Source organism: Lactuca serriola, chromosome 8, assembly GCF_051521515.1.
Source record: "Lactuca serriola cultivar US96UC23 chromosome 8, Lser_US96UC23_V15, whole genome shotgun sequence".
In the NCBI taxonomy this organism is placed as follows: Eukaryota; Viridiplantae; Streptophyta; class Magnoliopsida; order Asterales; family Asteraceae; genus Lactuca; species Lactuca serriola.
Window position 1 is genome coordinate 157,956,356 of NC_136415.1, and position 26,756 is coordinate 157,983,111.

The 26,756-nt window shown below is 40.0% G+C and overlaps 1 protein-coding gene and 1 non-coding gene across 2 annotated transcripts; one reads left to right on the top strand and one right to left on the bottom strand.

The window, feature by feature from the left end:
* Positions 1 to 12,956: 12,956 nt before the first annotated feature.
* LOC145067548 (uncharacterized) lies at positions 12,957 to 13,349 on the bottom strand. The gene has a single exon (XM_079014671.1). It carries the CDS (start codon positions 13,347 to 13,349, stop codon positions 12,957 to 12,959), a length of 393 nt encoding a protein of 130 aa, XP_078870797.1.
* Positions 13,350 to 14,631: 1,282 nt separating this feature from the next.
* LOC145071608 (small nucleolar RNA R71) lies at positions 14,632 to 14,738 on the top strand. The gene has a single exon (XR_013690613.1). It is a non-coding gene; the product is annotated as a small nucleolar RNA R71 (small nucleolar RNA).
* The last annotated feature ends 12,018 nt before the right edge of the window (positions 14,739 to 26,756 follow it).

Consider the following 26,756-nt stretch of genomic DNA (forward strand, 5'->3'; position numbering starts at 1 on the left):
ATAAATCTTGGGGACTGTCTCCCCTACTGCTACTAGCATATAACATCATATCATACTAGCACATAACATATCAGGTAGTAACAAACCTAGATGAATATCACAAAGACAGTCATCTATCATACGACTCCTACTAGTGGGCCGACATTGGTGCCTTAGACCCACTTCTACTGAAAGGTAACTCACCTCACATTGCTGAAGTCCCATAGATAAAATCTCACACTGATGAAGTCCCATAGGCTTAACCCCAGCTGCTGGATGACAGATTCCCGAACCGTCAACACCAAAACAACAGCCAATTAATAATTGGTTCCCAACACTTAACCATAAATACATACTTGGATACTTACTACATTACCCTAAGGTTGGCTTTATTCAAGCCCAAGGCCCAAACCATAGACCCAAAGTCAACTAGGAATTAAAGCCCAATATATGGGCCAATTTTCCAAATTAGACCCAAGCCTATACATGGTCATATTCTGAGGCCCAACATCATATAGTCATTAAGGCCCAAAGTATGGCCCATCTATGGCCCAATTTTCCAAATTGGGCCCAACTATGGGCCGTACCCCAAAGCCCATTAATTATTCTAGTCCATTTGCTTGATCTTGGATGGCCCATTGATACTCAATCATCAAGGCCCAATAGGAAGACCCAACAATAAACCCAAGTGGAATTAGGGTTTCACATATAATGATGATTAGGGTGAAGCTTCCTACTTAACCCATTAAGGACTTAATCCATTAATTCCATGATTGCCTTAAGTTAGTTTGTCAATGATAATTAATTATTATTTTAGGTTTAATAATTAATTCGCGTGCGTGCTCCAAACAATTCCCACAAATTAGGGTTTTATTGGCATTATGGTTTTTCCAACCCAAATACTAGCCCATTCATCAATTTGTTGGGCTGTTAGGTCAATTAGGGATTTATTGGGCCTATTAGGCCCACTAGAATATCATTAAGCCTGTTAGGGTTTTATTGGGTCAATTAGGGTCCATTAAGCTTCATTGGGCCCATTAGGGCTTACAAGGCCCAATAGGGTTTCAAGCACCCCAAACGAATCGATCACAACGAGGCAAAACACACCGCCACCCGACACGGCGGCCAGTGGCGGCAGCCACCACCCTAAGGTGGTTGTTTTCAATTTCTTTTCATTATACTTTAGCTAATTACACCTTACAATGCCTTAACAAAAAATAAACACACACAACTACATTAAACACACAATGGTGGTTCATGGCGACAACCACCACCTCATGATGGTGGCAGTGGTGGTTCTTGGTTTTCCAGCCACACAAAATACACACACACGCACTCCAGAATACAAACTACACTCCATCCACCCACCTGGTGGCTCATGGTGGCGGTGAGAGCTATTTTACGATGGCAACGACACTGGAAAGTGGAAGGAATGGCGGCTGGTGACAAGATTTGCGATGACAGCCACATGGCAGCGACGGGTGGAGCTCGAAGGCATCACAGAAGCGGCTAAAGGTGGCAGTGGACCTGAGACGACATAACAGTAACTGGCGGCGACATCCTCACGATTTGGTTACGCCTCCAGCAACCACGCCACGAAGGCACTCATCTTCTTCCGTCATCGTCGAAGGGCGGCAGCAGCAACGCATGCCATGGCGGTGGTTACGGCTTCTGATGTGTGTAAAATGCACTGGTTTTATTCCTACTTTAAAAATATAGATTTAGCTCACAAAGGCAGTGAACCTATCTTTTAGTGGTAAAGTTGGATAAGTAGGGTGTCAAACTCAGGAAACAGAAATTAAACTAATAACTAATTTTAACTAAACAAGTAATAAAAGTAAAGAGTTTTCTCTAGTTTTACAAGACTAGAAACTTAAACACACCACCTAACACACAATTAACTAATCAACTAAAGCAATTAAAAATTCACCAAATTTAATAAAAGGGTTTCTGTTTAGGTCCAACCAATTCACTCTTATGGTTAATTTTATGATAAGATAATAAACTAATTGTTATTGGTTTCCAACTATAGTGGTTAGATTCACATTCACTATTACCAACCCTTAGAAAATTAATCAATTCAAGCAGTGGCCAAATGTTTAAACTAATTAGCTCCCTAGTTCAATTATTTGGATTAAATAAGATTTGTAATTGGTTAATCAAATTAGTAATTCAACTAACCTCTTGTTTTTTGGTTTCTCAAACAAGCTCACACATTAATTTACCCATTCTCTAATTAATCCTAGTTTCATATTCACTAATCCTAAGCATCTATTGGAGTGTTCACATAAATCATATGAGGTTAACAATTAAGAGATGTTCATGCAGCCTAATTGTCTTCCAATTAACAGAAAATAGTTATGGTTAATGAGTAAGGGTCTTTAACAAACTTATTATAATAAAATCACCAATAATTAATCAATCAAAGTATAAACCAAACCATAGGAGTAACTTGGTTTTTCCTAAACAGAAACTACGAAAATTCAGCTCATGATTACAGTAGAAACAAGCTTAAAAACAAATTTAGTTTATATAAACATGATTCACTTCTAAGATTAAGTGGAAAATTTAACCTAATTCGCCTTGAGTCTTCAAAAGATCGAAGATTAGGGTTCTTCAGGTCTCCAAAGGTTTCTTCAGTCGCAGGTTATTCTCCAGGGCAGCCAAAAAACTCCCCAATTCGGGATTAGATCCTCTATTTATAATTATCTCAAAACAGGGTCAACTCGGCGAGTAGGTGCCCAACTTGTCGAGTTCTGTTGAGAAATACGTGTACGGCAAGGATTCTGGACATTACTTCGCGAACATTCTTCGGAACTCGCCAAGTAGCTTCATGGACTCGCCGAGTTGCTCCAGGTTTTCTCTTTTTTCTTCATTCTCCAGCTTCTGATTGCTTCTCTTTCTTCCTTCTTGTTTCCAAGCATGTCTTCTGGACTGAAAATATAATTTAGACATTATTAAGTACCTTTTGTCCATATTATGCAAATAATTAGCTAATAATTGATAAAATTCTATACTAAACACATGGCTAAATATCCACATATTAAAATACCCTACACTTGACTTTTGCTTGCCCCCAAGCAAAACCGAATTTTAGCATACTAGAATCACATAGGATAATTCCGATTGAACCCAACCATTATGCCAAGACCGCAACGCATGCATTTGTGTCTAAATTTTTTCTTAAGGAACCCCCCATACTATAAATACTCACAATCCTCATAAACATTCGCCCACTTATTCAGAACAATGCTCATTTTATGCATCCCTCCAAATCCATCCGTAGAAAACTTCCTAACCTCAAGGTATTTTTGGTTGAGCAACTCAAGCATACATAATCTAGAAAATTACAATTTATGATACCACTATGGAGTTCTTTGGAATCTATACTTCTTTGACAATTTGTTCTTCGATTTTTTGGGTATCTTCAATTTTTAAATTTCTTCAGAATTTTTTATCTTTGATCTTCATACTTTGACTTTGATGCTCCAAAAACTCTTCAAATTTTTTTCTTGTAATTCTCTCTTTCTTTCTTTTTTTTAACATGTAACTCACTTTTTTTCCACTCAAAACCCTACATGCTTAAGCAGGGGCGCTCAACTTCAACCTTTATTGGTTAAAAATAAAATTTTCCTGGATACATTTCTGGTACACGATGCTAAACATATTGCATCCTTCGGACTAAGCAATGTCGTGTTTTTTTCCCATGATTTCACTAGAATAATGAGGCCACAAACGCACTAGAACGTATGTAGGCTCAACTAAATATTTGGGTCTTCATGCAATTATCAACATAATTCTAACATGGAATCCTAATTACTTTTACCAAAATTTTCTAAGTTAAGCCCTAAGCAAAAAAAAAATTGCAAGATTTTTGAAAATAAACCTAAATTAGGATTCTAAGTTAACTAAAATGTAACCAACCCCCTACCCCACACTTAATTCATGCAATATCCCCATTGCATGTTATGCATGAAAAGTAAAAATATGAAATATATAGGAAAATTGGAACAAACTCCTCTAGGATAGCAGTCATGAGGCGGATCATCTTTAATTAAACTCCTACTTTGAATGACTTTAGACATAGGAATAGCTCATCCATGCCTTGGGTGTCATGTCGCGTGTGGTAAACATCTAAATAGCTCCAAATGCTTAGGAAAAAGCTCTCAGAAATCTTCCAGGAATGAATCTCCACGAAACTATGGATAATAGCTGCCGTGTATGTGCCCAAAATAGATTTTGTGTGTGAAATGTTATGGGACTCGGTGAGTCAAGCGTGAACTCGGCGAGTAGACCGGCCTCCAGCAGAAAATCGTGGATTTGCACATGAACTCGGCGAGTACCATAGATGCACTCGGCGAGTAGCAACTGATTCGAACAATTAATTTTTCTGCTGTTTATTCTTGACTGGGGTGCTAAAAGAGGATACTTCAGTGACTCTTCTTCTATTTCCTTCAGTAATAACAAATTTTGTCACTCTTATTCCTAACGGACTCAACCTTAAATGTAACATTTCACATTCTTATCTACACCATCCCTCACTTTAACTTTGACTAATGAGAATCCTAAATGCATCCTAATCTTCAAACCTGAAAAACAAATAACCAAAAGTGAAAGCAAACAAACAAAGTCCTAATAAAAATCCGAGTACATCAAAGTTCAACATCAAACAAAATAAAACACATCCAAATAAAAACAAATTCCATGCTTCTTCTTCCATGTCCGCCCCTCCTGCTCCACTTCCACTTGCTTGGTTGTTTCTCCTTTGCATACGCTCCTCCCAACTCATGATATATGGATATCCGTGCCCAGGCCGTGGAGCAATGTTCATTTGTTGAAAGAGATAGTTGAATGACTCATTATTATAGTTAATTCATCGGCCAATATCATCCAAATACCCTCTATACTCCATGTTATTCCACCCCTCATTCTCGTCTTCCACCGGGATAACAAATTTTGTCACTCTTATTCCTAACGGACTCAACCTTAAATGTAACATTTCACATTCTTATCTACACCATCCCTCACTTTAACTTTGACTAATGAGAATCCTAAATGCATCCTAATCTTCAAACCTGAAAAACAAATAACCAAAAGTGAAAGCAAACAAACAAAGTCCTAATAAAAATCCGAGTACATCAAAGTTCAACATCAAACAAAATAAAACACATCCAAATAAAAACAAATTCCATGCTTCTTCTTCCATGTCCGCCCCTCCTGCTCCACTTCCACTTGCTTGGTTGTTTCTCCTTTGCATACGCTCCTCCCAACTCATGATATATGGATATCCGTGCCCAGGCCGTGGAGCAATGTTCATTTGTTGAAAGAGATAGTTGAATGACTCATTATTATAGTTAATTCATCGGCCAATATCATCCAAATACCCTCTATACTCCATGTTATTCCACCCCTCATTCTCGTCTTCCACCGGGATAACCGGTGGGTCTTCTCGAGCTCGTTCCCTCCTTTGCGTAACTCTTCTTCCCGATTCCTCGGGAGCAATCACCTCATCTTCAAGTGGGTTTTCATATGAATCCCAAAACTTTTCCACAATCATCGCCCTACGAAATAATGTAGTGCTAAATGGAGGAGGAGAAATGATTGTTAATGCCCTTGCCTCTTGCATATCCAAAATCCCATATGACCTTGCGAGTCTTGTTACAAACATACCCCCATTAATTTTGGAGGTAATCTTCTCCTTCACCGCTCCATCCGCAAGATATTTTTCCAAACAATAAGGCAAGTTGCAAAAAACGTCCAGGGTGATGATGCTCCACAAGTAGAAAATGTCGACAGTAGGAACTTTGTCATCATCCTTCCTCATGTTGATGGTACTATCAATGAGGCGGTGGATGAGATGATGGATCGGAGAACGGATATGGCCTTCCTAAGCAGAAGAGGGAATATAAACCCGATTCGCAATACTATTCCACCAATTGGAGGCAACGACTTACTCGGGAAGATCCTTATGACATTGCTCTAAAAATGTTTCAAAATCCTCTGACATAATGACATTTTGGTCATAGAGACCTACCCTCCAGGAAAGTTCTGCTATGCTACACTGGCGCAGCTCCCCTCCAAGGCAAAAAGTGATAATGTTCGGGTTATAATATTCACTACCACCCCAGAATGAGATGGTAGCAAAGAATTCCCAACACAGTTCTGCAAACACGGGTTCTTGTATTTTGAACAGCTGCAACCACCCATCATAGATTATTGTTATTCCTCCCACTTCAAAAGATTTCACCAAATAAGGTGTCAACTCCTCTTCCAACCCAGTTTTACCCAATCAATCCCAATCAACTGCATTGGGGAGGTGAATCTCTTTCTGTTTCAGCACCTCCAATCTGTTTTTTGTCCTAACTTGCGAAGATCTTGAAGTAATTTGTGGAAAGGCAAGCCATGGAATGTCTCCATAACTTCCTCCTCTAGAGCTATGTCCTCTTCTGGACATGATTCCTGCAGAACAACATCAAGAAAACAACAGCAAACAAAACCCAGAAATTAAAATTAACCATAACAGGTTTATCATGTCATCTACTCGTCGAGTTCATGAACTACTCGGCGAGTAGGATGAACTGCGATTGTAGATTTCGATCGGTCCATATTGTGTCCATCAAAACACATATATTAGCATAGGGGTTTGCTTTCCTAAGTTCTTTAAGCATAAATCTACAAGAAAATTTGTCCAAATCCTCCTAATTCATCCTAAAATCGAAACCCTAGAATTGGAGTAAACCCCCAAATCTGGATTTTAGCAAAATAGGAACTAAAGACTGTTAAAGGTGTGACCTTTAGCAAGAATACAAATGAAAAATCAAACCTTTTGCTTTGTAGATGAAGATTTAACAAGAAATCAAAGGAATGGCTTGAGAGAATACTGAATGCTCGGCGAGTATGATTGGGAGGCGGCTGGTGAAAATGAGTAGGGTAAAAGAAACCCTTATTTACAGATTGTAAAAATCCAATTAAATGCTTGTACTCGTCGAGTAGGAACACCTACTCACCGAGTAGAAACGGGTGTTCGCGATTTTTCGTGGATTTCAGAAAGTACTCGCCGATTAATTTATGAACTCGGCGAGTTCATCATTCAGTTTGAAAAAAAATCGATTTTTTAAGCCACCACCCCACACTTTGAGCATTGCTTGCCCTCAAGCAATCATTTTAAGCATAATTTCAGAAGAAGATTGAAAAGTAAACAGATCCTAAAAGCAAAAAAAAAAAAAAAAACAAAAAGAAAAATAAAGGGAAAAGAAATGCAAACTCTAAACTCGGGTTGCCTCCTGGAAGCGCTACTTTTTAAGGAGTCGTTAGCTGGACTCCTTCCCGCTCTACGTTTCTGCCATGCCTTCCAACAGCAGCCCTTCTTCAAGTTCTTCATTCCTCGGGATTCCTTCTTCATAATTTTTCATCCTATGTCCATTAACTTTGAAAGGAGTGCCATCTCTTGATAATAACTCAATAGCTCCATGTGGAAAAACTTTATTCACTATAAATGGACCATCCCATCGTGACTTTAGCTTGCCCGGAAAGAGTTTGAGCCTTGAATTAAAAAGTAACACTTTTTGCCCTTCGTGAAAGTCTTTATTACCCTTGATTCTTTTGTCATGCCAACTCTTGGTTTTTTCCTTATAAATCAAGGAACTAGTGTAAGCCTCATTTCTAAGTTCTTCAAGATAATTCATTTGCATTAACCGGTTGTTTCTAAGTTCAGCTACGTCAAAATTGCACATTTTTAAAGCCCAAAAAGCTTTATGTTCTATTTCTACCGGTAAATGACATTGCTTCCCATAAACTAGCTTATATGGTGTAGTACCAATAGGTGTTTTGAAAGCTGTTCGGAAGGCCCAAAGTGCATCATCTGACCTATCCGACCATTCCTTTCGATTGCTACCCGCCGATCTCTCCAAAATTCTTTTTAATGCTCTATTCGTCACTTCAGTTTGCCCACTAGTTTGTGGATGGTAAGATGTAGAGAATTTATGGGTTACCCCATATTTCCTTAACACCTTTTCTAATTGATCATTAGCAAAGTGAGTGCCTCGGTCACTAATAAGGGCTTTAGGAACTCCAAATCTTGAGAATAAATTTTTTAGAAAGCGAACCACCACCCGAGCATCATTAGTTGGTAAAGCTTGTGCCTCCGCCCATTTAAATACATAATCAACCGCCACCAAAATATATTTGTTTCCTTTTGACATTGGAAATGGTCCCATAAAATCGATCCCCCATACGTCAAACACTTCACACACTTGAATACTATGTTGTGGCATCTCGTTTCGGGATGTTATGTTTCCCGCTCTTTGGCATGCATCACACTCTTTGACATACTGGGTAGCATCTTTAAAAATTGTGGGCCAATAAAACCCAATATCAAATATCTTTTTAGCTGTGTAATGTGCTCCATGATGTCCACCGGTGGGCCCACTATGGCAATGCTCCAAAATTTCTCGGCTTTCATTCCCAAATACACATCTCCTTATGATCCCATCCGTGCAGCTTCGGAAAAGATATGGCTCATCCCAAAAATAGTATTTTATTTCTGAAAAGAATTTCTTCTTTTGTTGGCGAGTAAATTCTTTTGGAATATACTTGGTAGCTAAGTAATTAGATATATCTGCAAACCATGGCTCTTCCCCCGTGGTCACTAAAATGTACTCGTCTGGAAAGTCATCCCCAATTTTATCTTCTTCCAATGCTTCCAAATGTGGGTTTTCAAGTCTTGATAAGTGGTCGGCAGCTACATTCTCCATTCCCTTCTTATCGCTATCTTGATATCAAATTCTTGTAGAAGTAGAACCCAACGTATCAATCTTATCTTTGCATCCTGCTTGGCCAACAAGTACTTAATAGCAGAGTGGTCAGCAAAAACAGTGGTTTTGATAAAACAAGATAAGGGCGGAATTTGTCAAAAGCATACACCACGGCTAGTAATTCTTTTTCAGTTGTGGTGTAATTTGCTTGGGTCGGATTCAAAGTCTTGCTTGCATAATAAATGGGTCGAAAGAGCTTATCAACCCTTTGGCGAATGACAGCTCCTAATGCAAAGTCACTTCCATCACACATTATTTCAAAAGGTAGGTTCCAATTCGGGGCAATAATGATCGGGGCATTAGTTAATTTTTCTTTCAGAAATTCAAAGGCCTTTAGACACTTTTTAGTGAAATTAAATGGTGCATCTTTTAAAAGCAATTGTGTTAGAGGTCTAGCTAATTTAGAAAAATCTTTTATGAAACGGCGGTAAAAACCCGCGTGTCCTAAAAAACTCCTAATGCCCTTTACATTAGTTGGTGGAGGTAATTTAGCAATTGTATCTATTTTTGCCCGATCCACCTCAAATCCCGATTTGGATACCTTGAGGCCCAAGACTATACCCTCTTTAACCATAAAGTGACATGTTTCCCAATTGAGGACTAAATCGGTTTTTTCACACCTTGCAAGCATTAAATCAAGGTTAGCAAGACAATTATGGAAGGAAGATCCAAAAACAGAAAAATCGTCCATAAATACATCCATGAATTTTTCCACCATGTCGTGGAATATGGCGGCCATGCACCTTTGAAATGTCGTAGGTGCATTGCATAACCCAAAGGGCATGCGGCGATAGGCAAAAGTCCCACTCGGGCAAGTGAAAGTAGTCTTTTCTTGGTCCATTGGGTCTATGGGTATTTGGAAGTAACCCGAAAATATGTCTAAGAAACAATAGTAGCTATGGCCGGACAATCTTTCAAGCATTTGATCTATAAAAGGTAAAGGAAAATGGTCTTTACTAGTGGCATCGTTTAGCTTTCAATAATCGATGCACACTCACCAACCGGTTACCGTTCGGGTTGGAATAAGCTCGTTCTTCTCGTTTGTTACGACCGTTATCCCTCCTTTCTTGGGCACCACTTGAACAGGACTAACCCATGGACTGTCGGAAATAGAATAAATGATCCCCGCATCTAAAAGCTTGACTACTTCCTTCTTGACCACTTCTTGCATGTTCGGGTTCACTCTTCTTTGGTGTTGTACTACCGGCTTTTCTTCTTCTTCCAGGTTGATAATGTGAGAGCAGTAAGAGGGGCTTATTCCCTTGATATTGGTGATACTCCATGCAATGGCACTCTTCCTCTTCTTTAGGACATGAACTAATTCTTCTTTTTCAGATTTGGAGAGGTCAGAAGCTATTATAACAGGTTTTTGTAGACCGTCTTCCAGGAATGCGTACTCCAAGTGATCTAGTAGCACCTTGAGCTCAGTTTTTGTGTTCTGCATGCTGAACACGTCGAGTCCAGTGAGGGGACTCATCGAGTCCTGGGCAGAATTCGCGATATCTCGGGATTCTTCAAATGGACTCGGCGAGTAGGTCGTGTCTACTCGGCGAGTAGGCTGTTTAGTGGTCTTTATTAATTCATTATAATCAGCTTCTTCCAGCAGTCTCTCTATTTCCAGTAGGACTTTTTCAGCATCAAGTTCTTCATCAAAGATGATGGTCGTCTTGTTTGGTTCTTGTGACATCCCCATTTTCACGGCCAGAAAAGACCGATTACTATTTATGCTTTATAAAAAAATCAGAGTATCTCTTTTAATAAAAACGTTGCGGAATTTGTTCCCAGAAAAACATGATAATTTCATTATCAAAGCATTTCCGATAGAAATGTATTTTGATTCATTTTAAAACATTTGGGATGTCAGCGTCAATACAGAAACATGAGCATAGACAGAACTTACATTCATTTATACTAGTGATCTATATCTCCTTAATCTCTCAGTGTAATGTAACTTCACTTCGTCACCTATGAATCAAGTAAACTGAGTGGGTCAGGTTGGGAAGCCTGGTGAGTACATAGGGTTTTCAACACACAATAATATAATTATTATGTTTAATCATCAAACAATTAACCCAATTACCCATCCCCATTATCTTCTTTATTCCTAAGTACCTTCCCTAAGGATTTATCCTAAGGGTCGTCTCCTACATCATATTTACCTCTCATCTCCTTACATCGCATTTCCTTATATGTTTGTTCCTAAGGACTCTCCCTAAGGATCATCACCTACATCGCATATATAGTATTGATTCAGGGATTACTCCCTCGTTACGTGCCCAACAAGGGTTAGGGCATCATCGCATGAATACGCAGTTACAACATCGCCTAAACTCGTAATTCATAGTAAGGGGTTAGAGTATCATCGCATGAATATGTAGTTACAACATCGCCTGAACTCGTAATTCATAGTAAGGGGTTAGAGTATCATCGCATGAATACGTAGTTACAACATCGCCTGAACTCGTAATTCATCACCTACATGTTATGAGCATGTTGGTGTTTCCACGGGGTTGTCTATGATAGTCCGTGGTCGCCATCTATACTCTAGTAGATGACTACATCTCCAAATTATCGGACAAGGTTATAGTATGTTTCATCCTACATCACCGATTCGTCACCACCTATCTATGATCACCTAATTATCATCACCTATCTCTCATCATTTTATTTCATCACACACCAACTATTTCATCTACCCATGTTTTATCCCAACATATTTGTAGATATAAAATAAATATATAGTTTAAATCATTTAAAACATATATAAATCATTCATCCAGCATAGACAGCAAGTATCCAAATAATATGCACACATAGCACGTAATTTTTATTTAAAATACTTCATATCTATGTGTAAGATAAAATGGACCATGTACGCACTTGATAAGGTGGTGACTCGGTACTCGAACAACGCTTCGTTTACTTTAAAATAATTTCCTTCGACGAAACCTAGTATTATTATTACCACTAGAGTTTAGTATATTATTCGCCGAGACTAATTAATAGTCTAGCTATTATTACTATTATATGAGTGTTAAACAATACTTATATAACCCATAATAATAGCCCAAGTACTTATTATAAGTTCCTAATAACGTTACTATAATTAAATAAAAGCTATATTAAAAATAGCGTAGACGTAGCTCACTTACAGCGGGTTTTATAGAAAACCGGGCTTTGCTTGGAGCAGCTTTCCCGAGCCGGAAATCTCTTCTTCTCAGAGTCTTCGAGCACTCCGGAGCTTCCGCCTCGTGCTAGGGAGGTTCCCTAGGCTTTTCGGGGGGGGGGGGGGGGGGGGGGTTTCGGTTCTAGTGAAAGTAAAGAGAAGAAAGAATGGGAAAGGTGTGAAGAAAATGAGGGTGAGAGAGGCTCTATTTATAGGGTGAAAAATGGCTGAACATGGTGCCACATGTCACCATCTAGTGGCTAGATTTGGGGAGAAAGCAATGGCCAAGATTGTGCCACATCACCCATTTTCGGACAGCAAACTTCCGACTTCTAAAATCCGTAACTTTCACATACGACCTCCGTTTTTGACGTTCTTTATATCCACGCGTAGGTAAAAATAATATCTACAACTTTCATTTTGATTCTGTCGGCTATTTCTCGACCGATCTTAAATTTCACAGTACAAGGAGATATATTGTTAAATATCCGCGTAAAATTCATAACTTCTACATACGGACTCTGTTTCCGTCTGCCTTTTTACCGCTGAGTTCCTATTAATGAGATCTTTAACTTTCATTTAGGTCGTGTAGGCCAAAAACCGCTCGAACTAAAATTCGAGTTTCGGGCCGTGCACTGCTATGCTAAATCTTAGAAAAATCATAACTTCCTCATACGAAGTCAAATTTGGGCGTTGTTTTTATGGACGCTCTCAGATTATCATATTCTATGACTTTTGTTTAGATTACTAAGGCTAAAAAGTCATCTACCGTAAAATTTACTATTTACGTCTCCCGGTGCCGTGCCGGTTTTGCCGTAAAACTTCGACGAGCCATAACTTCTTTGTTATAACTCAGATTTCAGCATTCTTTATATGTAAGGAACCCTTGTAACATATACTACAACTTGGTTAAGATTAATCCTTCTAATTAATATTCCATCAAAAACTCATGTTTGATGTTCATCGTCTCTAAATTGACTAGCCCGGATTTGCGGGCGTTACAGTTCTTCATTATCCCATTCCTCCATCAATTCATCCAACATATCAATTGAAAATGTTGTGTCATCACTATTCCTTGCATGCTTCATGGCTTGATCAACCCCGAAAGTGACTGATTCATCCCCCACCCGTAGAGTAAGTTTTGAATCTCGCATGTCAACTATAGCGCTTGCTGTGTTAAGGAAAGGCCTTCCAAGGATGATCGGGACTTGAGGATCCGCTTCCATGTCTAGAATTATAAAATATGCAGGAAACACGAACTTATCTACCTTCACCAATAGATCTTCACATATTCCTCTTGGAAACGTAACCGTTTTATTTGCTAAGTGGATTGCCATTCGAATTGGCCTTGGTTCTGGGAGATCTAATTTCTTGAAAAATGAATATGCCATGAGATTTACACTTGCTCCCGAATCAGCCAAAGCATGAATGGTGGCCAAATTCCCAAATTAGCAAGGCAAAGTTAAGCTTTCCGGGTCACCCTTCTTATTTGGTAATTTGTTTAACATGGCAGCTGAGCAATTCTCATTAAGAACTACTTCCTTCACTTTTTCCATCTTCCTTCTATTGGTTAGAAGTTCCTTAAGGAATTTGGCGTATTCCAGCATTTGTGCAACTGCTTCGATGAATGGTATATTAATTTGAAGAGCCTTGATGTGGTCTAGAAACTTCTGGTAGTCTTCTTCCTTCTTTTCTTGCTTAGCTCGGGTTGGATATGGAAATGGAGGCTGATATGGCATCGCAGGAGGCTGACGTTTCTGATCAGGCGTCGGAGTCGTCGAGTCCATATTCTGGACTCGGCGAGTAGGGTCTGGGTCCAGCAGATTTTGATTTTGGCTCTGTTTTTCTACATCCTCTTTTTGTAACTTCTTGGGCTCTTCATTATGAATAGGGGCCAGAGGGGTAATTATCTTCCCACTTCTAGTTGTCACGATATTTATATGTGCGCCTCGTGGGTTGTTTTCGGTTTTACTAGGAAGTTCTCCCAGTGATGATTGATTAATTTGTTGGGCAAGTTACCCCAGCTGCGTCTCAATGTTGTGGATAGATGCTTGTTGATTTCTAAGCATTGTTCTTGTCTCTTGTATTACAGCATCATGGCCATTGTGTCTCTTTTCTGAATCAGCTACAAATTTAGTAAGCATCTCCTCCAAACTTGGTTTTCTTTCTTGGGCCAGCTCCTCCTTTTGGTAAAAACCTCTTCCTTTTTGTTTATATTTCTCCTACTTAGCCTTCTTGTACTCATCATAAGGAAGCCATTCTTTCTTGGGTTTTCGCCAATCTTCATCATTTCGGTCACCACTTGAGTAACACACTTGCACCTTCTTATTCCCATTCTCATCTAAGTCACAATCTCTAGTAAGATGAGGTCCATTGCAATTCTCACAATCCACGCGAATAGCATGTATTGTTTGATCCATTTTATCCATCCTCCTATCCATGGTCTTCAACATAGACATAACTGCTGACAAATCTTCTGAAGCTGCATAAGCTGATCCCCTCATCACATCATTCCTTGGGTTGTGGTATTCCCTAGAATGCTTAGATAATTCTTCAATTAGTTGCTTTATCACCGGGGGTGCTTTCTTTGTGAGTGGACCTTGTGGGTCAAGTAATTGCCTTGTTGTAACATTCACTCCATCATAGAAAATGGAGACTTCTTGTTGACTATTAAGGTCATGATGTGGGCAATTCCTTAGTAAACTCTTGTACCTCTCCCAAGCCTCATAAAGTGACTCTCCATCTTGTTGTTCAAAGTTGGCTATGGCTTTCTTTAACTTAGATATCTTGTAGGGTGGCTAAAATTGATCAATAAACTCTTCTTTCATCTTGGCCCATGTAGTGATGGATCCGGGGGGAAGTGACTTGAGCCAATCCTTTGCAGCACCCTTCAATGTAACCGGAAGCATGCGAAGCAGCTGAGTTGCGCAAGGCATGTTTGGAACATTAAAATAATCAGCTACATCATTGACTTCATCCAAGTGTTTGTAAGCATCTTCGTGGTCTTTTCCATAGAAGGGAATCTCTTTGAGTTGAGCAAGGAAGTGACCCTTAAGCTTAAACGTGGCAGTTGCGGGAATTGCGGGTTGCACAAGTCCCGGGCCGGTATCATCGCATATCCTCTTCTTCCATTCCCCCATGGGGACTTCATCGATGTTAGCCATGGGGATAGCTAATTCGTCGTCGGTATCGGAATCGCACCCGAATGTAGGGTCTTCTTCTCCTTTGGTTTCGTACTCGGTGTCCTCTTTGATTGGGTCTTCGCTTGCTAAAGAGGCGCTGGATGCTCCTGATTTGCTGCTCTTCTTCTTCCCAAAAACTGTCTTCAAACTAGACAAAAGGTGACTTCTTAGGTGTATTCGAGCTTTCAACGTCTTTTCCTTTGTTTTTCCTCAACGCGGATTCTGGGTCTTCAAAAGGGGGAACCAGTGGAGTGTTGGATCCTCTGGTCATGAAAATCCTGCAACAAAAACAAGAAAAAGGCGTAAAAAGAACAAAAAAATGAAACAGAACGAGAATAAAAATTGAACTGTCAAACAGTAGTGGACTCGCCGAGTAGGGTCGACTGCACTCGGCGAGTAGGCTGTATAAAACTCAAAAATAGATAAAATTAAATATGAACGACTAAAAACCTAATAAAGACTAAAACTTAACCAACTTACTGAATCACTAAAAAGGTAACTTTGTGTAAGATAAACTCACACAAAGGATCGATAATACTAGGAATTAGATTTAATTTTTTAACCGTTCCCCGGCAACGGCGCCAAAAACTTGATGTGTGTAAAATGCACTGGTTTTATTCCTACTTTAAAAATATAGATTTAGTACACAAAGGTAGTGACCTGTCTTTTAGTGGTAAATTTGGATAAGTAGGGTGTCGAACTCAGGGAACAGTAATTAAACTAATAACTAATTTTAACTAAACAAGTAATAAAAGTAAAGCGTTTTCTCTAGTTTTACAAGACTAGAAACTTAAACACACCACCTAACACACAATTAACTAATCAACTAAAGAAAGTAAAAATTCACCAAATTTAATAAAAGGGTTTCTGTTTAGGTCCAACCAATTCACTCTTATGGTTAATTTTATGATAAGATAATAAACTAATTGTTATTGGTTTCCAACTATAGTGGTTAGATTCGCATTCACTATTACCAACCCTTAGAAAATTAATCAATTCAAGCAGTGGCCAATTGTTTAAACTAATTAGCTCCCTAGTTCAATTATTTGGATTAAATAAGATTTGTAATTGGTTAATCAAATTAGTAATTCAACTAACCTCTTGTTTGTTGGTTTCTCAAACAAGCTCACACATTAATTTACCCATTCTCTAATTAATCCTGGTTTCATATTCACTAATCCTAAGCATATAATGGAGTGTTCACATAAATCATATGAGGTTAACAATTAAGAGATGTCCATGCAGCCTAATTGTCTTCCAATTAACAGAAAATAGTTATGGTTAACGCGTAAGGGTCTTTAACAAAATTAATTTAATAAAATCACCAATAATCAATCAATCAAGGTATAAATCAAACCATAGGAGTAACTTGGTTTTTCCTAAACAGAAACTACGAAAATTCAGCTCATGATTACAATAGAAACAAGCTTAAAAACGAATTTAGTTGATATAAACATGATTCACTTCTAAGATTAAGTGGAAAATTTAACCTAATTCGCCTTGAGTCTTCAAAAGATCGAAGATTAGAGTTCTTCAGGTCTCCAAAGGTTTCTTCAGTCGCAGGTTATTCTCCAGGGCAGCCAAAAAACTCCCTAATTCGGGATTAGATCCTTTATTTATAATTATCTCAAAACAGGGTCAACTCGGCGAGTAGGTGCCCAACTCGCCGAGTTCTTTTGAGAAATACGTGTACGGAAAGGATTCTGGACATTACTTCGAGAACATTCTTCGGAACTCGCCGAGTAGCTTCATGGACTCGCCGAGTTGCTCCAGGTTTTCTCTTTTTTCTTCATTCTCCAGCTCCTGGTTTCTTCTCCTTCTTCCTTCTTACTTCGAAGCATGTCTTCTGGATTGAAAATATAATTTAGACATAATTAAGTACCTTTCTCCATATTATGCAAATAATTAGCTAATAATTGATAAAATTCTATACTAAACACATGGCTAAATATGCACATATCAGCTTCCATTGGCGGTTGGGAAATCTCGACCACAACGACGGCTCGAAATCTCGCCTCAACCGGACATGAAGGCAACGGCAGGAGGATAGCAGCCTTCGTCTTCGTCGGGAAGTGGATGATAACAGAGGCTGATCGGTGTTCGCTTGGCTACCTCAAGCTGGTCGGAAACACGAACTAGATGAATGGTGATCACGGCCGACGACTAGGAGGTATAAGGTGGCGGCTGATGATTACGATTAGGGTTAGGCTTTGGGGGAGTTGCTACCTTAAAATGGGAGGGAGGATCGTCGGGTTCAAGTCCCGTGCTTAATATCAAACTTTCATCCTTTTTAACAAGTTTAGTCCCTCCCCCACCAAGCCTTTCCAACTTGAGTCCAATATTTACCCTTTCCACCCTAGCTTTGGAAATCTTCTTCAAATTAAATCCGATAATTACCGTGCACCCCATGAATTCAAAAATTCTTTATAACTAATCCGAAATTTATATTTTTAACCCCCTAAAATTTCAATCATTTATTTTAGGGATACTATTCATTCATTAGTTTATTTATTAATCTAATAATTATATGGGTGTTACAACTCTCCCCCACTTAAATTAGATTTCGTCCTCGAAATCATTTCTTACCATTCCTTACACACCAACCACTCAAGTATCATGGCCACAATCCTGGGCACACCCTGGCCTTCCCAAGGTAATCGTGACCAATCTACGCACGGCTTAAAATTCTCATATGAACGAATTTATCACAATAAGATCATATCTACTTCTTCTAAAATATGTTGTCTTGAGACGGTCTGAATCCTTGACAGACCACTCATAATGGATCATTATTGTTGAATCTAGTCTTTTTACCCCTCAACTGACTACTCAACTTCTAATAACCGGTGGTTCCCACTTGAAAACTGAAATCGCAGACCCAATTATCCCTGTAGGTCACTTATACTTGGCCAAGGATCAGATACTCCTGCTGTGAGTGACTTGTCACTCCCCAAATCATCTAGCTATTTCGTCCGTACTCGCAACCTGAAGCACAAATGCTAACACTGCCTAAACGCTGAAACTGTTTTAACACTGAACTGCCTAAAGCAGTATGTTGCTACATAGCTGCTTTTCTAAAATCCATCGAGACCGCCCTGTTCTCAGTTTGTTCGCTAATCATCTGAAATACCGGGTCCCAACCCGGCTGCGGGGCCAAAGGACTCCCACTTAGTCGCCTCACACGACTTCTGCACAAAATCCTTCTCTGGAACTAGATGCCACTAGTTATCATGCCATTGAGGCTCTAATAACCTTCTAATCTAACTGATCGGGTCCATACGTCGAATCCTGTCATCATCTAATCCAAGGCTGAAAGTGATTGCTACCTGACCAATGGTAGCCTTATCTCACACGTCCTTAAACAGTCTGTTTCTTTCCTGATCTCATAACTGTAGCGACGTTCCTAACGTCTTATCAGTGGCTTAACCAGATCTAACCCCTTTGGGTAATTCCGAAATCTTGTATGTGGATTTCCATATCTTCATTACTACACCCGAACTGGTGTGTACTACTGCTCCTTCCACGTTCTAACAATATGCTCAAGCTATCTACCAACCTAGTGAATGCTACGACTACTCGCAGTCTCATGACACTCTATCACTATCTGACCGCTAGTGAATGCTACGGCTACCCTCGTAGTCTTACAACACTTCTCATACTAACTAACAACTAGTGAATGCTACAGCTACACCCGCAGTCTTACAACACTTCCCATACTAACTGGCCACTAGTGAATGATACGGCTACCCCCGTAGTCTTACAACACTTTCCATACTATCTGACTGCTAGTTCATGCTACGGCTACCCTCGTAGTCTTACAACACTTTCCATACCATCTGACTACTAGTGAATACTACAGCTACCCCCGTAGTCTTACAACACCTTCCATACCATCTGACTACTAGTGAATGCTATGGCTATCCCCGTATTCTTATAATACTTTCCATACTGGTTCGAACACGCACTCGACCTAACACATCACTGAACTAGAGTCCTAACCGGAACTTAAGCTGGTTCCCGAAACCTGCTATCACGTGACCCTACTGTATCAGTACCGTACCCATGCCCGTGATCAAAGCACCACAGTAACCACGAAATCATCTACACCCTCTGGCAGGGTGAGAATCAGTGTCTCACATAACCTCTGTCTGAGACTCTCGAAGGCTGCTTGCTGCTCAGGCCCCCAGCAAAAGGCCACCGACTTCTTGGTCAGTCGGGTCAAAGGAACCATAATCTCGGAGAAGTCTCATATAAGTCTCCGGTAGTAACCCATTTGACCCAGGAAACTCCGAATCTCATATGGAGTACTCATAATCTCCCACCGCATTATGGCCTCTATCTTGGCTGGATTGACTAGAATACCCTTCTGGTTGACAAGGTGCCCAAGAGATTGCACCCCGCGCAACCAGAACTCACATTTGGAGGAATTTATAAAAAGTCTCTCCCCCACTTAGACTCAACTAAGTCTTCACAGCATGCGAGAATTGAAGGATTCCCAATCCTTCTCGCTCTCTAGTATCCCGCTGATTCCAACCTGTGCTTACCAATGCTAGCGATTAATCACCGGTTAAACCGTAAGATCGACCATACTTGGAAATCTTGATGAGTACTCTTGAAATCTGGTCCAGTCTGACACCTCTATCCATCTCACATGCTGTCAATTGAAGGCCTCAATCTTCACTCTGGCTGACGAATCCTCATTCCCACTCCCAATCTTGCAGTACCATTGAACTCTAACCGAACAAAGCCCATGTGAGAATACAATTCTATTGAACATTTAATGACCAACCACTTATGCATCTAACACTCGTGACTGACACTACCCTCTTCATGTCACCAGATCTGTCCTAGCAACGGTAGTGCCTTGAATTCTAAAGCTCTTCAATAGACAACTGCCAAAAATACTTGAACCAGTATAGAACCACTGAACGCTGACTTTACTGGAGAACTATCATTCTAACCCTGACCGAATATCCTTTAAATAATACTCCCACATAGATCTCGAAAAAGATCCGGAATGATAACGGTACACGCGAGACCCACTCCGCGAGGTGCATCCCTCTGTGGGTTCATCAAGGACTTTTTGACATGCAGGATGGCATATATGATCTTTGATAACCCAAACACTAGCAGAAAACCACCCCGGGATCTGACTTATCCAAACTCACTCACAATCCCTAGGTGATATGTATCCCCAACATCCATCTAGTAGCAATAATAGATGATATACCCGCAACATCTGAAGGAATACTGATCACCTTCTGCTGACATAACCAGCCCTGCCACACCTGTACTAGCCTAAACCCTTGGGGTGACAGACTCCCTTGTGTACTTTCTCGTACGTGCTGCATTGGCTTAGGCCCTGCTGGCCTTTCATCCAATTATCAGAAATCATGGGTCTCTTCTCGGGCCCTTCTACTATACGCACCTAGCACGAACCTTTCTTCTCAAAGTGCTCCAAATCGATCTCGCATTTGCAACCTATTGGAAATCATGTCCTTCAGGGTATGACACCCTGTCACGCTCACTAGCTCACTTGCCCATGGCTAAGCTGCAACAATTAGAACATCTTGTGCTTTTAGTAGTACGGACCCAATACTACCTTCCACACCTATCCATACTTTCCTCTGCAATCCTCCCGAATCCTCTAAGTCACTTCCTCAAACCATTATGCCAGTACTCACTGGACGATACTACTAAACTTCTGAAACATGTCCTAGGATTTCCTAGGTTCCCGAACCCACCCCATCCTTAGCTTCTTAAAGACTCTTCATGATGCCAATTAACCACTACATGAATACCATCACATATGACGAGGCTCGGATAATCCTTCGATTAAAGGACTCATCCCTATAACGGTTAGACTCAAACGAGAGCTGCGCAATAGGGTCAAAACCAAAACTCTGAGATTATTCAACCCTGGTCACATGTGACTTAACGTATTTATCTAGTAGTTAACTCCCATCACTCGAAGTCCCAAAAAGTACAAAGCAAGCAGCATTCAGAAAAACGGAAAAATGTAACCAAACAATCCATTCAATCCTTTTACCAGGAATCTATACTAGCATGTAATTTAAAGGCTCATATAATCAGGCATAACCTAAACAGGCTATCATATCACTGAGTGATCAGTACTAGCATGCAAGTCAACAAGCACATACAATAGGAATATAAGGCATCCCTCCTAGATCCTTAGCCCTAATCTAGCATGTAGTTCTCATAGTCATATCATAACATAACATATCATAACATGTATGGGTATCTTGGGGAAAACGTACTTGAGCTCGGCTGATTGCACGCATCACACACTTCGTTCTTTTCAAAGTTCTTTTCTCTTTTCAAACTCCTTTTGTAAAATGATTTTAATTTTGAAAATTTTCATACCACGTCCTTAGTTTGAGTTCAGACACACCCGAGAGTGTGCCCTAATCCCTCAAAGCAAGGCTCTGATACCAACTTGTAACATCTCAAAATTTAAGGCCAAAATTTTCATTTTTAAATAAGTTATTACATAAAACCATCTGTATAAAAACATTCATAATAATATCTCGTGTCAAACCAAAGTGTTAGTAATGATGATTAGGGTTAAGCTTCCTACTTAACCCATTAAGGACTTAATCCATTAAGTCCATGATTGCCTTAAGTTAGTTTGCCAATGATAATTAATTATTATTTTAGGTTTAAGAATTAATTCGCGTGTGTGCCCCAAACAATTCCCACAAATTAGGGTTTTATTGGCATTATGGTTTTTCCAACCCAAATACTATCCCATTTATCAATTTATTGTGCTTTTAGGTCAATTAGGGCTTTATTGGGCCTATTAGGCCCACTAGAATATCATTAAGCCTGTTAGGGTTTTATTGGGTCGATTATGGTCCATTAAGCTTCATTGGGACCATTAGGGCTTACAAGGCCCAATAGGGTTTCAAGCACCCCAAACGAATCGATCACAACGAGGCAAAACACACCGCCACCCGACACGGCAGCCGGTGGCGGCAGGAGGCAGCAACCACCACCCTAAGGTGGTGGTTTTCAATTTCTTTTCATTATACTTTAGCTAATTACACCATACAATGCCTTAACCAAAATAAACACACACAAATACATTAAACACACACAATGGTGGTTCATGGCGGTAGCCACCACCTCATAGTAGTGGCAGTGGCGGTTCTTGGTTTTCCCAGCCACACAAAATACACACACATGCACTCCAAAATACAAACTACACTCCAGCCACCCACCTGGTGGCTCATGGCAGCGGTGAGAACTATTTCACGATGGCAGCGACACCGGAAAGCGGAAGGAATGGCGGCTGGTGACAAGATTAGCGATGACAGCCACATGGCGGCGATGGGTGGAGCTCGAAGGCATCACATAAGCGGCTAACGGTGGCAGTGGACCCAACACGATGTAACAGTAACTGGCGGCGGCATCTTCACGATTTGGTTACGCCTCCGGCAACCACGCCACGAAGGCACTCATCTTCTTCTGTCATCGTCGAAGGGCGGCAGCAGCAGTGCACGCCATGGTGGTGGTTACGGCTTCCATTGGCGGTTGGGAAATCTCGACCACAACGATGACTCAAAATCTTGCCTCCACCAGACATGAAGGTAGCGGCAGAAGGATAGAGAATAGGAGCCTTCGTCTTCGTCGGGAACTGGATGACAACAGAGGCTGCTCGGTGTTCGCTTGGCTGCGTCAAGCTGGTCGGAAACACAAACTAGATGAGTGGTGATAGCGGCCGGCGACTAGGAGGTATAAGGTGGAGGCTGATGATTACGATTAGGGTTAGGCTATTGGGGAGCTGTTACCTTAAAACGGGAGGGAGGACCGTCGGCTTCAAGTTTAGTGTCACACCCCAAAACCAAGAACGGCGGAAACGTTCCGGGGTGGAGAACGTCATGCGAAGTATCATAACAGTGTAAAGTAGTAAACAAGAAACAACATCATCCATTGCATTAAAAGTAAAGTTTTAATACATGTGTGTTCTTTCATTGTAATAAGACATCAAAATATGTAATCACAATAAAATACGAGTCTTGTCTGTGCTCCGTCTTCTCAAAACCTGGCCATCGTACCTGTCTAACTGGTGACTTGAGAATACAAGTTATTTTGAAAGAGAGTATCAGCGTAAAGCTGGTGAATTCATAAGTATTAATGTGTCTTTGATTTGTAAAATCTGTAACGTAATGACTTGGAAACCTTTGGAAAAGACTGTATAAGTGTGAATTGTTTGAAAACAGTGGAAAATGTTTGAATACTCTAGCAAATCCCTATGATTTCTATTAGTATAACGAGTAACCTTCTACCAAGACTTAAATATTATGTAAGTAGTCTTCTACCAAGACTCGTGTGTTATGTAAGTAGTCTTCTACCAAGACTCGTGTGTTTTGTAAGTAGTCTTCTACCAAGACTCGTGTGTTTTGCTAAAACAAAGATGGTTTTCCTTCTTTTTGACTATTACTAACAGTACTTAGTCTAACTCATCGTTTATGTGAATGTATCACAAAATAAGGTAGTAGGAAAAATATAACTGTGTAAGTGCTATCCTTTTGTATTAGGATTAACACGACATCGCGAATAGCGACATGTATAACCTTTGAACATCCGTAGATTGTTCAATTTTCCTCTGTAGCTACAGCAGGTTTAAGGAAGGGTTAGTCCCGTAAAGGTACACCTAATATAAGTATTAACCGCAGGCATCCGTAGATGGTCATTTACCTCTGTAGCCAACAGTAGGCTAAAGGAATGGTTAGTCCCGTAAAGGTACCCCTAGTATAAGTAATAACCGTAGGCATCCGTAGATGTTCATCTACCACTGTTGCTAACAGGTGGGTTTCGGAATGGTTAGTCCCGTCTAAATATCCCGTTGAACTGGGATAGGCAGGATAATTTACACATAAGGTACTAATAAATCATCCTAGTGAATCGAGATACAAGTATTCATGTAAGTGTATACATGTAAATGTATCTATGTAAAGGTATTCATGTAAGCGTATCTATGTAGACGTATTCATGTAACATGTAATGTATAGTATAGACTCATGAATGAACTGACTCTGGTGTAATTCCTTGTAATAGGAATATTGTTTTGAATCTCCTAATTGTCCCTATAATAGTTAACAGGAAGGTAATTTATTTTCCAAACAGGTTTATACACCCTTGCTACACAACAGTGTGGGAAACTGACTGAAGGATGAAAACTATAACATCAATACATATATAAGAACATAAGTGTATAGATATAGTTTGGTTCAAGAAGGTAAAAATGGTTTTGTAAGACATCTAAGAGTTTTGAACAATAATTAACAATGACTTGATGTCATTTTAATAAACATTTCAAACGTAATACTTTTGCTATCAAGGTATTTTTAAGACATAAAACCATTTCATGCATCACATTTTGAAGTATGTGAAATCTACTGGATCAAAACACATTTATAAATACATACGATTGATTTGATAACATGTTGTTTTCTACTTGTACCCCCCCCCCCCATTAAAGCATTTAAAATCATTTAAAACGTTGATTAAGGGGTATGAACTCACATGTTGTGAGTGGTTCTAACGGGTATGCGTGTAGGGATGAGAAGTTCTACGAATGAAGTCCCGAGACAAAATAAGTCCTAAATGACATATAAGGACACATATTGACATGAATATAGTGTTTATAACATCTATATGAAAGGAAACACCTTCCGGGACTAGGAAACACCTTGACCAAGTGTTGGAATCACATGTGATTCAACATAGGAAGGTATAAAGGCACTCACATGAGTTTACTACCATGAGTTCACGGCCCAAGGGAGTTTACGACCGTAAACTCATGGCTACTCATGTGGGAATGCAAGTTTGAAGGCTAGGGAATGATTTAGGGACATTAGCTCTAACCTAGAATGAAAAAGACCACCTTCCTTGGAGTTTTTGAGGAGTTCACGGCCCTAATGAGTTTACTACCGTAAACTCATGGCCATTTATGTTTATGAGGGTCCTAAAGGTCATAAGGAAGCATTCTAACTTTAAGCCTAAGCCTTAGGAAGTGTTTGTGGAATCAAAACACCCCTAGCTTGAGTTTACGTCCCATGAATCATTTGGTCATGTGTTTGCGGCCGTAAACACTCATGGGTGTTGGTATTTTGATTGTTTTGGGTCCTAGACACATCAAGGTAGAGTACTATGCTAGTCTCTTGGCTTAATGAAGGCAATTTGGCGATTTTGGCAGCTTAAAATGGAGTTCACGACCCAAGAACATCCTTGACCGTGAAATCACTTTTAGCCCTTGATTCTTAATGTTTTTGATGTCTAAACAAGCCATGGTTAGTGTCTAGGTTTAGTTCCAAAGTTTGGAGGGACATTGGGCACTCTTTGGCCCTAAATTTAGTGTTCACGGTCCAAGAAGATCTTGGGCCGTGAACACCATTTACTTGGTGTTTTGACGTTGTTTTCTAGCCTTAAACTTATTAGTGTACAAGTCCAAACTAGTTTCATTGCTTAAGGAAGGGACTAGGCACCATTTGGCCTTTATAAAAGAGTTTACTCCCCAAGTTTTCTTGGGCAGTAAACTCTCAAATCTTGCTGTTTTGTTATGATTTTGATGTTATTAGGCACAATCTAATCTATATAATACAACTAGATAGAAGTACTCACGATTTGGGATGAAAACCCGAAGATCCGTGAGAGAGAATTCGGATTTTCTCTAGTTGGAAATGTAACTAATGAATAAATATGGTTTAGAATCCTATATATAGTCCTGGGATTTTTGGCAGAAAGTATTTTATTCAAGAAATGAACTCTAATATCATAGAGATTTGGAATAACAGAGTTGCACAAAACCCTAGTGCATCCACTCTCCTGATATCTCCTTAAGTGTAAACCCTAAAATACTCAAACTTATACCCAAAAGTCTAGAAATTCACTGTAACTGTTCTAACTTCTATTGACTTGATATGGTTTGTTCAGAATGGAAATTTCGGGTTGTCACATCATCCCCCTGTTAGAGGGAATTTCGTCCCGAAGTTAGAATCTATGTAAGGAAGTAGGTAGAAGTGATCGAGTCGTGAGGTGGAAACTTCCTAATCAATTGGTTCTCGCGCTCATAAGTGAATCCAGGTCCTCGGTTGGTATCCCAACGAACCTTCACTAATCGGCGACGGTGTTGCCTCGTCCGCTTGACCTCTCAGTCGCGGGTCACTACGGTTCTAATATGAAGGCGAGTATCTCGTTAATCTCGATCTCGTCGAGTGGCTTACGAGAGTCCTAACGAAATGGTATGGTTTAAAAATCAAGACGCGAAGGGTAAAATGTACGTTACTAAGTTCGCGGAGTAGGTTTAGTTTGTGCGATACAGGACTGATTCTGGTAAGAATCTCTGAGGTCCTAACTATATTGGATTTAGCTTTCCACGCTTTACGAAGCGTATTAAGCCATTCCCGGAGTCAGATTTCCTAAAGAATTTGGTCTCTCACTTGGAATTCCAATGGTTCTTTCTCTTGCTTAACTTCCCAGTCAAGGGCCACCCCTTGCCGGATCAAAGTCGAAAAGGGTTTCTGTGATTTGCGAGGAGTTCTCAATGGACTACGATAGTAGGTCTGCACGACCTAGAATTTGGCGAATTTC

Bases quoted from the DNA above. Each gene is read 5' to 3' on its own strand.
- LOC145067548 (XM_079014671.1), bottom strand. From the start codon at position 13,349: ATGGCATATTCATTTTTCAAGAAATTAGATCTCCCAGAACCAAGGCCA.